The sequence below is a fragment of the Artemia sp. Qi Xiang Cuo genome, chromosome 2, assembly GCF_049724085.1.
Source record: "Artemia sp. Qi Xiang Cuo chromosome 2, ASM4972408v1, whole genome shotgun sequence".
Classification (NCBI taxonomy): Eukaryota; Metazoa; Arthropoda; class Branchiopoda; order Anostraca; family Artemiidae; genus Artemia; species Artemia sp. Qi Xiang Cuo.
The window spans coordinates 24,265,779-24,280,814 of NC_142795.1; the positions used below are offsets into that span (position 1 = coordinate 24,265,779).

The window sequence follows — 15,036 nt, forward strand, 5'->3', positions numbered from 1 at the left end:
ACTCTTGCATCCTCCACACCATAAGAGGAAGCAACTTCACGAACTGAAAATTTCAAACGAATCTATAAAATAAATGGCATTTAATTATTCTCCCTAATGGATGATGAGAAGGTAACTAAACGAGGAGCTCCGTCCTTGGATCCTCCACAACATAAAATGGCAACAACTCCGCGAACTTATTTTTGACATTTATTTGAATCCATAATTAATGACACTTAATCTGTAAAAATATCATTAATAATAATAAATGATGTTTTTCGAAAGCCACAATCTAGTGCATTAAGACAGTAGAGTGACAGTAGTCACTCTAGTACATAAAGTACATCTAGTACATCTAGTGCATTAAGACAGTAGAGTGACAGTAGTCACTCTAGTACATAAAGTACATCTAGTACATCTAGTGCATTAAGACAGTAGAGTGACAGTAGTCTCTCTAGTACATGAGTACATCTAGTACATCTAGTGCATTAAGACAGTGGAGTGAAGTGTAACAGTAGAGGTGCGATAGCAACATTACAAAATCAATGAAAAATTCGAATATTTTAATCAAAATAAGAAAGCAGTTTTGAAATCATATTCCAATTCCTGATATCAGACTCGATGAGAACCAAGCTTAGATATACATATTCATTGCCTTGATATTTTCATACGTTAAAATCTGTTTCACATTTGCAGGTATTTATGCTATTGCTATAACTGTCACATTTAATTCTTTGCGGATCCTAAGTATGGCTTTTTCACCACAGTAGGCAATTAAAAGTAACATAAACTGTTTTGATACATGCTCAGTTTTGCAAAAGGAAAACAAAAATATACGTCCTAATAACATCCAATATTTCTGCAAGGCACGGGCACAGAAAATAATGGGGGGGGGGAGACAAGAGGTTTATATAGAAATTAATTTTAGGTTGGCAGGCAATGTGAAGTGTTACAGCAGCCTTTGGTTGGCTTGACAGACAACAATTTTGTATGAGCACCACTGTGGCTTTGTTTCTTCACTATTGATAAAACGCTAGAGTTGTTAGCCCCTCAAAAGTTTCAGAATGGTGTGTCCCGAAAATAATATTTTCTTCAAAGAAAGTGATGAAAAGTTCCTTAAATGAGGTCTCAAAAAACCATTTCTGCTTCAACATAAGCTTTACTCTGTTTCTACTGACATCCGATCAATGTTGTTACTTTTGAAAATGCTTTATCAGAATTACCTCTTAAGACTTAAAGACGGGGCAGCAGCTCGCTAATTTTGGTACTCCAAAAAATTTCAAGACATAATAATTGTAGCTAACACATTTTGCATGCAGACCCACTATAATTTACCCCACCCCCCTTAATGTGCAAATATATGGCCAAGATTATGTAAGTCCAATGCATTCTGTAACCCGTCACATGTCTTTGTGGCTATGAAACCGGTTTTCTTAGGTCTTACATTCAGATCAAGAGCTTGAGTGTGTTCTGGCTAATTAACAAGTACCAAACGTTACATTAGGAAAACAGATGTCAATAATATAGATAGCAAAAAATTAGAGACACGTCTTTGCTGATACATTGCAAGGTTTACAAAATAATACTGTGTTACTTTCGCTCCAAAAATAAATTTTTATCATTTGTTTCCGATATAACTGATGATACGAACAACTGGTTCCAGAATCAATTTTACTTGGCTGCAAATACACAAAATATCAATAATTTATATTTCACATAAGTATCCAAACTTTATATCTTGCTTTTGAGCGCGCTGCACGATTCTTCCTTACAAGTCACTCTCCATGGCACAGATAAAAACAGATGTTTCTTAGCTTCAAATGCATATAAGAAACCAAGCAAGTCAACAAATAATGGGTATATCAAAAGATGAAAATCCATCATTGCCAAAGATGATTGCGGTTTATCAGCCGATCTTCACCCAAAACATAAAAACCTACACAAACACTGGCATCGTGAATGGCTTCGTGAATGGCAGTTTGATCAAAGGGTAGACATTACAATACGAAAAGTTCCAACATAGAACAAACATTTTTTTTTTTGCATAAATAGTTGGCAATAAGATCTTATTTACATTTGAAATTTGCACTTCTATACACTTTTCAATGTTATTTTACTATTGAGAAATAATTCTTTATTATAGTCTATTTTTTTTTTTTTTAGCCTTTATTTTAGCTTTATATTAGCTCTTATTCATTTATTGTACAAAATACTAAGTCGAGGACACGAATTTTTCAACTCTTGGCTAAATCGATAGCAAACTTGCATATTTGGCAACATGAAGATCTACATATACACGAATCTACAATGACGAACACGTGTATCAAAACGAAGTTCAAATCATCAATCAAATCTCGGAATAGCCAAATTTTAGTTTTCGGTAAAAACACTTCTAGCTTCCGAATAGTTGTTTCCGATTATTTTACTGTTGAATCCTAGTTCATAGTTCACCTTATAGTTCAATTTTTTATAACTTTTTTTAGTTGCTTAATATTAAGAGTAGACGGAATCAACCATTTCCACATAAAAGTTAATTTAGAAGGTGGTCCATTCGTATAATACGATTATATATTCTGCTGTCATTTAGTCTTTGCTCTTTGTTGTACTTATATTTTACTTTCTGTTGATAATTCTTTTTTTGCACCGAGTAGAGACAATGAGCATGAAATCTGAAAGATCAACCATTTCATTTGCTACTTTTGTCATTAGCTCTTTGATCTTTACTGTTCAATCTTAGATCTTTCTTATTTTCAAGGCCGTATCCAGGGGGGGGGGGTTTACCGGTTTGAACCCCCCCCCCGAAATTTTTGACCGAGTCAAAAATAAGTCGAAAATTAGTAAAACCTAGGTAAAAATCAGTATAATTAGTCGAAAACTGAGTCAGAAATTAGTAAAATCCTCCCCGAAAAATTCAAAAATTAGTAATCCCCCCCCCGAAAAAAAATCCTGGATCCGCCCTTGCTTATTTTTCATAACTTGGTTGAATAGAAAATAAAAGTGGCGCACGGTCATTTTAGCAAAAGTGGGGTACAACTTTAATCTCTTTGGAGCAAACGTGAAGACGTCAAAATTCGTCAAAACGCTCAAAATACGACATGAAGGAGAAAATTACAGAAAAGGTACAAAAACAGTAGTAAACACTAGATTCCGCTTCCCCCTGGACCACAGTCCACCTAACTAGGCAGTAGGATCAACTAAAAAATATCTGTCACCAAGGGTCTCAGCGCGCATAAAAGCTCCTTCTATTTTCTTTGCTTAAGGGCTTCATTGTATATTTCTCAGTAGTTAGAGCAACTTTGAAAAATGGTGTGAATCTGTATTATTTATGATTCCGAAAGCGGAAAGAAATGGGGTGAGCCGGCGAAGTTGTTCTCTACTTCCCCATCTCGAAAGTATGGCTTTTGACTCGACTGAGTGGCGTCCAGGATTTCTAAAATGGGGGTTTGGATTAAATTTTAGCCAAAACGAAAACTTCCAGTACTAACTTCTGATCAACGTTGTAAAAGAGAACTAGCCGGAATTTCATAAATAGTGGGAGAGGGATCCACAAAGTGGCGTGACTATTTGAAATTTGTCAAAAAATGTTTAACCACAAAGGGGCAACCTAATAGTTTTAGCACAGATTATCTATTAATTTTCGCAATAACCTGTGGTTTAGATAGTAATATTGCGCCATGGAGCATCAAAATTTTTGTCTTCTTGACAAGGAAAAATATTCCCTTCAATTTTTCTCTTCTATATTCTTTTATTATGGACCATAAAAATGTCCTTAAAAATTTGATGTAGGACCTTTATTTTTCTTCTAATAACTGATGGAATAGCCCTACCCAAGAAAGAATCCAAGAAGGATATCAAACGAATTGCATTTGTATTTTAAGCAGAATATAAAGTAACGCTTGTTGCTATTATTGCTATAAATATTCTGCCATGAATTTGCAAATTACGTAAAACTTCTTATCAGAACGCTTTTTTATGACGCATTAAGTTAACCCACACGATTCTTTTCATTGTCTTTCCAGTTTCAGGTTACTTGCGAGTTTGGTATAAAACTTGGAATGTTTTTCCAAACAAACGATTCCAAACAGATTCCAAAACAAACGATTTTATTCTGGCGGATTTCTAGGTTTTTTTTTCGGAGAAATGGAGGGGTTTGAGTTTTTTTTTTTACATTGAGTTCTCGTTTTAGCTGTCTTGGCATAATTAGCTTCGCTTTCTAAGAAAATTATCCTCGCTTAGGCTTTGAGCGGTAGCTAACATAATTTTAAAATGCCCCTTTCTGCTTTTGAATATTTTTGTCTAGCACCTTTATTTGGCATTTCAAGGACTGACAACAATTCTCGGTTTTAAGGATCGGAATCCTCTTGGTTTCTCACAAGGTGCATAAAAAGAATAAAGTTTTGCTACTAACACTATGCAAGGTCCTCATAGCCTCCGGAGAAAGTTGTGCAATTGGTGTAATTTTTTCCTTATTTATTGATAAATGTAGTGTTGCCACTTCTATTTTTTCTAAGAGCAGGGTTTTCTATCAGTCCAAAAGTAGGATTTTGTGCGGCAATAGATTTGTTTTCAAAGCCAGAAGGAAATTGGCGGAAAACGATCATCTCCGTATACCGGGGTCCTCGCGTTATTCTTTTTCTTTAAACCCACCTTCTCTCCTGTCAGAGATTTCATAAAAAGAATTAATAGTTTTACCTTGATTATCCCTATAAATTCATTCTTTATTTTCGTTTCCATTCTCAAACCCATGTTATCTTTACCTTTTGCATTATTGCAGCGGGACCAATTATTTTCCTATTTCTTTTTTATCTTTTCAACATATTGCATTCTTCCTTATCCCCTAGACGCTCGATTTGTCTTATTTCTTTCCCTGTTCTCCAGGCTACGAATACCGACACCAGACACTTGCAAGCCCATGACAAAATCTAATGTCGCTTATGTTTCTCTTAGGGGGGGGGGTCTAAGGATGGCTGGTAGCAATTGTGTATGTAGGGTTTTGTAAAGGGTGATGTCTGCCCATACAAGTTTAATAAACTTCGGGTATTGTTGTTAATGTGTTATATTTTTTTTAATAAAACCTTTTTCTCTCTCTTGGTTTATATGTTCTCCGGAAAAGCAGCACCCCGGCCCGGCTTTGTTTAATGGTTGAGATAGGAGATGACCCTCCTGTTTATATTTCTCTACAATGATATGGGATGTGGTTCACTAGTTACTATGTTGCAGCTACTGCTGCAACCATGACTATTGTGAGTTAATGCAATTTCTATTACATTAACTCACAATTCTACATTAACTGTACATTAACGATTGTACATTTCAGTAGAGCGCCAATGACGCAGTAGGTTTTAGACTTTTGCAGTGAGAGGAGGCGATACCCAAACTCTTGTTTGTAGTTATTTTTGTTCGATTCAAGCTTGATTTGCATATTCAATTTAAGTTTCACTCGTTTTAAGATTTATTTATTCATTCATATTAGTATCTATTGTATGTTTGTTTGCATTGATTATTTATTTAATTTCTGTTTGTTTTGGGTTTAATTTATACTTCAATACCAAACTATTTTTCTTTGTTTTAAACTTGATTTGCATATTCAATTTAAGCATTACTCGCTTTAAGATTTATTTATTCATTAATATTATTACTTGTTGTATGTTTTTTTTTTGCTAAGATTGTTTATTTAATTTCTGTTCGTTTTGGGTTTCATTTATTCTTTGATAGTAATTTCTGGTCGTTTTGGGTTTGAATTTTAACAAGTATTTTTATATGCTGAGATTAATCTCAAAATTGCCTATACTTTTATTCGAAAAATCTATTTTACGTAAAGTTTTCTTTAATTAAGTTTTGTTCGTTTTTGGTTGAATCAAATCTGAAGTTTTTAAAATAACCATAATTTAAAATCAAACTTTTTTTTCAATATCAACTACTCATTAAATTGTCAAAATTAGTATCAAAGTAACAATACCAAAGTAAAAAAATAACAAAGTAAAGAAAGCATCAAAGGAACCAATGTATCAAAGTAACAATAAGCAACTTGCATAACTTACAGCCCTTGCACCGTAAATCACTAAATCCAAGTATCGAAGTAAACAAAGTGTCAAAATAACAATAAGCAAGTTCCGTAATTCAGAGTGATTTCCCCGGGGTTAGGGGCGGGGGGGGGGGGGTCCAACGCCAGAAGCATAATTATTTGGCATTTGAACTTTTTTGAACAAAATGGCAATCTCAAAATTTTGACCAGATGCTCTTTGATAAAGTGGGGCGTGGGCTACCTGTCTACTGATCACTTTTGACTCTTAAAAAAGAACTAGAAGTATCAATTTCTGATCAAATGAGCCCCCTCCAAAGTTAATACGACCACCCCTTCCACAAAAACCTTGTTACTTTTTGATCACTTTCGATTCTGAAAAGGGGCATAATAAATTTTTATTTCCGGTTGAATGAACTTCCTCCAAAGTAACGACCACGCTTTCCATAGAAGCTTCATATGTTAACGATGGGCTGCTAGTATAACTTACAGCCCTTTCCCCCAGGGCTGGGGGAAGGGGATTCAAACCCTGATCCGTAGCTGTTTGATATTTGGACGATCTTGAACAAAATGGCTTGGAGGGGGGGGGGGCTAGTTGACTTTTAAAAAGCGAAATAGAACTTTCCCATTCCAATCAAATGAGCCCTCTCTGAAGTTCATGCGAGCATCCCTTCCATAAGAACCATATACAACCCCAGGACATAACTTACAACGCCTGTCTCTAAGCCCTGGGGGGTTGTGTTGACACAAAATTCTTTTTTCTGACCTTTGAACTATTTTTAATAAAGTAATGGTCTAAAAATTTTTAGCTGATGCATTTGGAGGGGAAAGGCGAGGGGATCTATGTGCCCTCCGATCACTTTTGACTTAAAAAGTGTGCTACAACTTTCAATTAACAATCAAATGAACCCTCTCTGAAGTTTATACGAGCATCCCCTCTATAAAAACTATATATACCCCCAGGGCATAACTTACAACGCCTGCCCCCGGGCCTTGGGGGTTTGTGTCGACACCGGAGTTTTTGGTATATAACCTTTTAACTATTTTTAACAAAATAGCTATCTCAAAATTTTTGTTTGATACATTTGTGGAAAAAGGGCTTGGAGGAGGAGGGGGGCTAGTTACTCTCTGATCTCTTTTGACTCTTAAAAAGTGAACAAGAACTATCAATTTCCAAACAAATTAGCGGTCTCTGAAGTATACACGAGCATTCCTTCCACAAGAACCATATATGCCCCCAGGGCATAACTTACAACGCCTGCCCCCGGGACCTGTTTGTCGACACCAGAGTTTTTGGTATCTAACCTTTTAACTATTTCTAACAAAATGGCTATCTCAAAATTTTTGTTTGATACATTTGGGGAAAAAGGGCGTGGAGGAGGGGGGGCTAGTTTCCCTCTGATCTCTTTTGACTCTTAAACAGTGAACTCAAACTTTCACTTTCCAAACAAATCAGCCCTCTCTGAAGTTTATACGAGCATCCGTTCCATAAGAACCATATATACCCCTAGGGCAGAACTTACAACGCCTGTCCCCGGGCCCTGGAAGGTTGTGTCGACACAGAAAATTTTGTTATCTGGCCTTTGAACTATTTATAACAAAATGGCTATCTCAAAATTTTTATCTGATGCATTTGGGAGAAAAGGATGTGGGGGGGGGGGGCTAGCTGCCCTCCGATCCCTTTTGACTCTTAAAAAGTGAACTATAAATTTCAATTTCCAAACAAATGAGCCCCCTCTGAAGTTTATACGAGTATCCCTTCCATTACAACCATACACCTCTATGGTATAACTTACAACGCCTGCCCTCGGGCCCTGTGGGGCTGTGTCGACATCGGTGTTATTTTTATATGAACTTTGAACTATTTTTTTTTAACAAAATATCTATCTACAATTTTTATCTGATGCATTTGGGGGGAAAGGGTGAGGGGGGACTAGCTCCCCTCCAATTACTTTGACTTATAAAAAGTGAACTAGAACTTTCAATTTCCAATCAAATGAGCCCTCTTTGAAGTTTATACGAGCATCTCTTCCATAAGAATCTTATATGCCCCCAGGACAAAACTTACAACGCCTGCCCTTGGGCCCTATAGGGCTGTGTCGACACCGGAGTTTTTGTTATATGACCTTCGAAATATTTTTAACAAAATGACCATCTCAAAATTTTTATCTGATTCAATTAGCGAAAAAAGAGCATGAGGGAGGGGGGGGGGCTAGTTGCCCTCCAATCTCTTTTGACTCTGAAATTTTAATTTCCAATCAATTTAGTCCTCTCAGAAGTTTTTACGAGTATCCCTTCTATAAGAGCCATATTTGCCCCCATTGCATAACTTACAACGCCTGCCCCCGGGCCCCGGGGGCTTGTGTCGACCCCAGTTTTTGTTATATGATCTTTGAACTATTTTTAATAAAATGGCTACCTCAAAATTTTTATTGGATGTATTTGGGGGGAAAAGGGCGTGGCAGGGGCCAGTTGTCCTCCGATCACTTTTGACTCTTAAAAAGGGCACGAGAACCCTTGATTTTCAATCAAATGATTCACCCTTGAAGTTTATACGACAACCCCTTCCATATGAAGTGCCTCTGGGAAAAAAAAATTAATAATAAGTAAATCATAGGCAGCTCACTAGCGCTTCCTAAGTAAAGAACGATGCTGGCACAATGTATTGTTTATTTTTTTCTAGACCAGGGAACTTCATATCGAAGGAGTTGTCGTAGAAACTTCTAAAAGGGCTCATTCGATTGCAAATTGGAATGGCTAGTGCCCTTTTTAATAGTCGAAAGTGATTGGAAGGCAACTAACACCCCTTCCACGCCCACCATTTCCCAAAACACATCAAATCAAAATTTTGAGATAGCCATTTTGTTCAGCGTAGTTGATTTTCAGATAGAAACTAAGTTTTTGAGGAGGACACTCCCCCCACAGTCCTCAGGGCAAGGGTTGTGAGTTACGCCCTAGGGGCATAAAAGATTTTTATAGAAAACTTTGTCGCAGAAACTTCAAAAAGGGCTCATTCGATTGGAAATTCAAAGGGCACTTTTTAATAGTCGAAAGTGATTGGAGGGAAACTAACCCCCCTCTGACGGTTATTTTGGGCACGTTTATTTTTTAACATAATTTAAATATAACACGTTACAGTTAGCACAACTAAAATAAAACATTCCTGTGTTCGAACCTTTTTAATAGTCGAAAGTGATTGGAAGGCAACTAACGCCCTTCTCACGCCCCCCATTTCCCCAAACGCATCCAATCAAAATCTTGATATAGCCAGTTGGTTGAACGTAGTTGAAGGGTCCGGAAATTATGTTTTTGAGTATGGCAACCCCGTCACAGCCCTCAGGGCTAAGGTTGTAAGTTATGCCCTGGGGGCATATACGGTTTTTATATAAAGTTTTAGTAAAAAAGTCAAAAAAGGCTCATTTGATTGGTAATTGAGAGGGTTATTGCCCTTTTTAATATTTGAAAGTAATCGGAGGGAGAATCCCCCCCCACGCCCATCATTTCCCCAAACATTTCGATCAACATTTTGATAAGGTCATTCTGTTCAACATAGTTGAAAGGTCTGGAAATTATGTTTTTGAGGATGATAACCCTCTCCCAGTAGCCCTCAGGACAAGGGTCGTAAGTTATGGCCTAGTGGCATATAAGGTTTTTAAAGAAATTTTTGTCGTAGCTGCTTCAAAAAGGGCTCATTCGATTGGAAATTGAGATACTAGTGCCTTTTGTATTAGTCGAACGTGATCAGAGGACAAATTTTGATATAGCCATTTTGTTCAGCCCATCAGAAAGGTCTGGAAATTATGTCTTTGAGGATAACAAATCCCCCCAGCCCTAAGGGCAAGGGTTGTAAGTTATACCCTGGGGACATGTATGGTTTTTACAGAAAGTGGGGTCATATAAACTTCGGAGGGGGCTCATTGGATTGGTACTCAGACGCTCTAGTGCTCTTTTTAAGAGTCAAAGTAATCAGAGGGCAGCTACCCCCTACACCCTACACACATGTTGCATTGTCTCAAAATGCATCGAACAGAAATTTTTAGATAGCCATTCTATTCAAAATAGTCTAAATATCATATAACAAGGCTTTTCGGGTAGAAACAAACTCCAGAGATTAGGAGCAAGGGTTGTAAGTTATGCCCAGGGGGTATTTAAGGTTCTTATGGAAGGAATGGTTGTTTAACTTCAGAACAGGCTCAGTCTTTATCCCTGAAAAAGACTATGTTAATATAAAACAAACAGAAACTAATTAAAAAAACTTTTTGCACAAAATAAGTTATTCAAAGAAAAGTAAAGAACTCCATTAAACCAAAAATGAAAAAAAAAGAATCAAATAATCTACCAAGCATACAACTACCACAAATCAGTCAATGAAACCCACAACCAACAGATATTAAAATAAATCAAACTCAAAACGAGTAGAAATTAATCTGAGTAGAGTTCTAAACCCTATGCTTTCTAAAAGCTAGAATATAATTTGTACTTTTCTAAAAAAAATTCTTTTAAATGTTTTCACTTTCATAACTTTAAGAAATAAAAAATTAATTAGGATTTTAAGGAATAATATCAGCACATGTATATTAAACTGAAAATGCACATTTTTTCAGTAAATCCCTTGGAATTTTTTTCAGTAAAGTACAAATCATATTCTAGCCTTTAGAAAGCATAGGGTTTAGGAGCCCTATTCAGATTAATTTCTGCTCGTTTTGAGTTTGACTTATTTTAATTTCTGTTTGTTTTGGGTTTCATTTATTTATTGATACTGTTTTGTGGTAGTTGTATGATTGGTATATTATTTGATTCTATTTTTTTTTTCATTTTTGGTTTAATGGAGTTCTTTACTTTTTTTAAAAACTCATTTTGTGCAAATACTTTTTTTGATTAATAAATAACAAAACATTGGAGCCGTATGGTCTTTACTACAGGCAACGCTATAGCGTTGCCTCTGATAAAAAGTGAACTCGAACTTTCAATTTCCAGTCAAAATGAGCCCTCTCTGCATTTTATGCGAGCCTCCGTTTCATAAGAACCATGTATGCCCCTAGGGTATAACATGCAACGCCTGCCCCCGGGCCCTGGGGGTTGTGTTGACACCTGTGTTTTTTTATCTGACTTGTCAACTATTTTTAACAAAATGGCTGTCTCAAAAGTTTATCGGGTGCAATTGGAGAAAAAGGAGCGTGAGGGGGGGGGCTAGTTGCCCTCCAACCCCTTTTGACTCTCAAAAACTGAACTAAAACTTTCAATTTCCAATCAAATCAGCCCTCTTTGAAGTTTTTACGTGCATCCGTTCTGTAAGAACCGAATATGCCCCAAGGGCATAACTTACAACGCCAACCCTCGGGCCCTGGGGGTTGTAACGACCCTGGAGTTTTCGTTCCATGATCTTTGAGGTATTTTTCAAGAAAATGGCCATCTCAAAGTTTTTATCGGATGGATTTGAGGAAAAAAGGTCGTGGAGGGGTAAGTTTCCCTCCGATCTCTTTTGACTCTTAAAAAGCGAACTAGAACTTCCAATTTCCAATCAAATGAGTCCTCTTTGAAGTTTTTACAAGCATCCCTACCATAAGAACCTTATATGCCCCCAGGGCATAACTTCAACACCCGACCCCTCGGGCCCTGGGGAGGGGAGGGCTGTGTCAACACCAGTGATTTTGTTATATGATCTTTGAACTATTTTTAACAAAATGACTGTCTAAAAATTTATATCGGGCACATTTTGGAAAAAAGGGCGTGGGGGGAGGTTACCCTCCGATCTCTTTTGACTCTTAAAAAGTAAACTAGAACTTTCAATTTCCATTCAAATGAGCCCTCTCTGAAGTTTATACGAGCATTTCTTCCATAAGAACCAAATATGCCCCCAGACATAACTTAAACGCCTGCCCCCGGGCCTTGGGGGTTGTGTCGACACCGGAGTTTTAGTTCTATGATCTTTGAACTATATTTAACAAAATGGCTATCTCAAAATTTTTATCGGATGCATTTGGGAAAAAAAAGGGCGTGGAGGGGGCTGGTTACCCCCTGATCACTTTTGAGTCTTAAAAAGTGAACTATAACTTCTAATTTTCAATTAAATGAGCCGTCTTTGAAGTTCATACGAGCTTTCCTTCCATAAGAAATATATATACCCCCTGAGCATAACTTACAGCGCCTGTCCCCGCACTCGGGGTGAGGGGTTGTTGTGTCGACACCGGAGTTTCTGTTATATGATCTTTGAACTATTTTGAACAAAATGGCTATCTCAAAAATTTTATCGTATGTATTTGGAAAAAAAGGGCTTGGGGAGGGGGCTAGTTGCCCTCAGATCATTTTTGACTCTTAAAAAGGGCAGTAGAACTCCAGATTTCCCATCGAATGAGCCCCATCCAAAGTTTATGGGACGACCCCTTCCATATGAAGTGCCCTTGAAAAAAATAATAATAATAATAAAATATTGGAGCCGTATGGCCTTTACTATAGGCAACACTATAACGTTGCCTCTGATATTTTTCCCATGCTCTCTGGGTATTATCTTAGAAAGTAGAAACCACCTAAATATTATCTACAGATAATGGCATTATAAAGTTTAGTAGAAGAACATCACACAATGAAACACACAATAAAAAAACTCTATTTAAATGATGTTGTTGCATCGTAATTACAAAAAACAACTACGCCTTACAACACATTTTCACCGAACTTTAATCTTTCACTTCTATAAACAACAATGTTGGTAAGATTTTAGCCTCAAAACTATGACACGATGCTTTACAGTGGATGGGAAGCATGTACGTAATTATGAAAATAATTATGTATATCTTCTTCTGAATATTTACTTTTTCTTCTCCTTGTGGGTAATAAAGCTAGACACGTTTATGCTAGATGCATGGCTTAAATATTTGTTTATAGTTACTAAATTTTAGAAATTATGTACGTAATCATGGCAGTACGTAATTATAAAAAAAACGCTACCCTTTACAACATATTTTCATCGAACAGGAATCTTCTGCTTCTATAAAGAACAATGTTGGTAAAACTTCAGCTCTAAAACTATGGCGTGACGGTAAAGCGTGGGTAGCAGTACAATCTCCCCCGAGTAGCGTAGATCAGATACAACAGTTGGTTTTTAGTTACAACAAGAGAGCATGCGTCTACTGTTTTGCCTTTTTTTTTTACTTAAAGGCAAGTGAAAATAACTCATTATAGAGATTGGATACTGCCAAGAGTCTTAAACTCAGGGATTAAGTTGGAATATTGAGAAAAAGTATTTTGGAGGAAGGAGGGTAAGGAGAATTTTTGGGTAAAGGGGGCAATTCATTCCTTCTCTAGTCCTCACGAAACAAAATGAAACGAACATTTTTTTTCGTTTTTAAGCCTGTCATCCTACACAATATTTCCAAGTGAAGATTAAAAATAAAAAAAAAGGAAGAAAAGAAAGAGGGACATACCGTCATATTGGTAAAAGTAGTATTGGCTTCTTGGACCACTTTCATCTCTTGTGAGCAAAACATTGGACTCACGTAGTGACTTGTAAACTCTTCTACAAGCTTGGCTGTGTGCTTATCCGTTAACGAATACCATTGTCGAGAGAGGGAGGGTAGGTGTTGCAATGTCAGGGCGAAAGCCCGACAAGCTCCATGGTGAACCAGTTGCAAGGAGTAGGGCTCTGAAATAAAATAATTTACTGGCAAAATACCCATGTGTCAGTTAAATAACATGGCCATTGGCGTCCTGGAGTCATTGAATAAAAACCAAATTAGGCAGTGATGACGCGCAGTCTTAATGATAATCTAACATTAATTGGAAATTTTAATCTATTTTTTTATTTACTAGGTGATAAGTGGTGTATTCTAAGAAATAAAGTATAGGCTATATATATATATATATATATATATATATATATATATATATATATATATATATATATATAAATATATATATATATATATATACACATATATGTATATATATATATATATATATATATATATCATATCATCATATATATATCATATATATGCATTTATATATCATAGATACCAAATTGTCTAAACGCAGACAATTTGAGCCTTTTCTTAATGTCATGACATCCAAATGGACCTTAAATTGGAAGTAGTGCCTATGTAAAATTACAATTTTTTTTTTTTTTTTTTTTTTTTTTTATTGGACCTTTAAATTTTGCCTCGGCTTGTCTTTTGTCATTATGAAAGACATATCGCCGAACCTTTGGTTCTTTTAATTGTTCAGGTGTTGGGACAAAAACTTCTTCTTTTGTCATGGCTTGTCTTTTGTCAATATGAAAGACATATCACCGAACCTTTGTTTCTTTTAATTGTTCAGGTGGTGGGACAAAAACTTCTTCTTTTGCCTCAGCTTGTCTTTTGTCATTATGAAAGACATATTGCCAAACCTTTGTTTCTTTTAATTGTTCAGGAGGTGGTTCAAAAACCTATCTTTCTACCAACGATTTTAGTCCAAGCTTTGATTTTCAAAGGCATAATAGGCATTGACGACCTTATCCAAAACCTAAAAATCATCGCTATCATTTTCAATTTGTTTTGTTCGTTTTACCTCGGCTTGTCTTTCGTCATTATGAAATACATGTCGTCGAACCTTTGTTTTCTTAACAAAGGTAAGGTAGACATCGATGGTTGATTTTCATTAACTCGCTCATATGTTCGGTGTCGCAGGTCTTCCAACCGCATGTGTCTGCTCTTCATTTCCATTTTTAACACGCCACCGCTGTTCTTCTAACCGCGTGTGTATTTGCTCTTCATTTTCACTTTTGACTTGCTCACATGCTCTGTGTCACATTTCTTCTAAAAATGGGTGTCTTTGCTCTTCATTTTCATTTTTGAAACGTCACCACTTTTCTTCTAACCACGTGTGTCTTTGCTCTCTAACTGCATGTGTCTTTGCTCTTCATTTTATTTTTGACACGCTCTAATTATCCTTTTCGCATATCTTTTAACCGCCGGTATTAATGTAACTGCAACTGCAATTTTTCGTTTTTTGGGGCCTTCCTACAGACATTGTGTTGGATAAATAACTGACTACAT

At 36.4% G+C, this 15,036-nt stretch overlaps 1 protein-coding gene across 1 annotated transcript in view; it reads right to left on the minus strand.

The window, feature by feature from the left end:
- Positions 1-15,036, minus strand: part of Ltn1 (E3 ubiquitin-protein ligase listerin) — a 131,814-nt gene that overhangs the window by 28,978 nt on the left and 87,800 nt on the right. Inside the window, exon 15 of the mRNA XM_089106012.1 lies at positions 13,426-13,643. Coding sequence (XP_088962138.1) covers positions 13,426-13,643 — 218 coding nt within the window. The remainder of the gene's footprint in view (positions 1-13,425; positions 13,644-15,036) is intronic.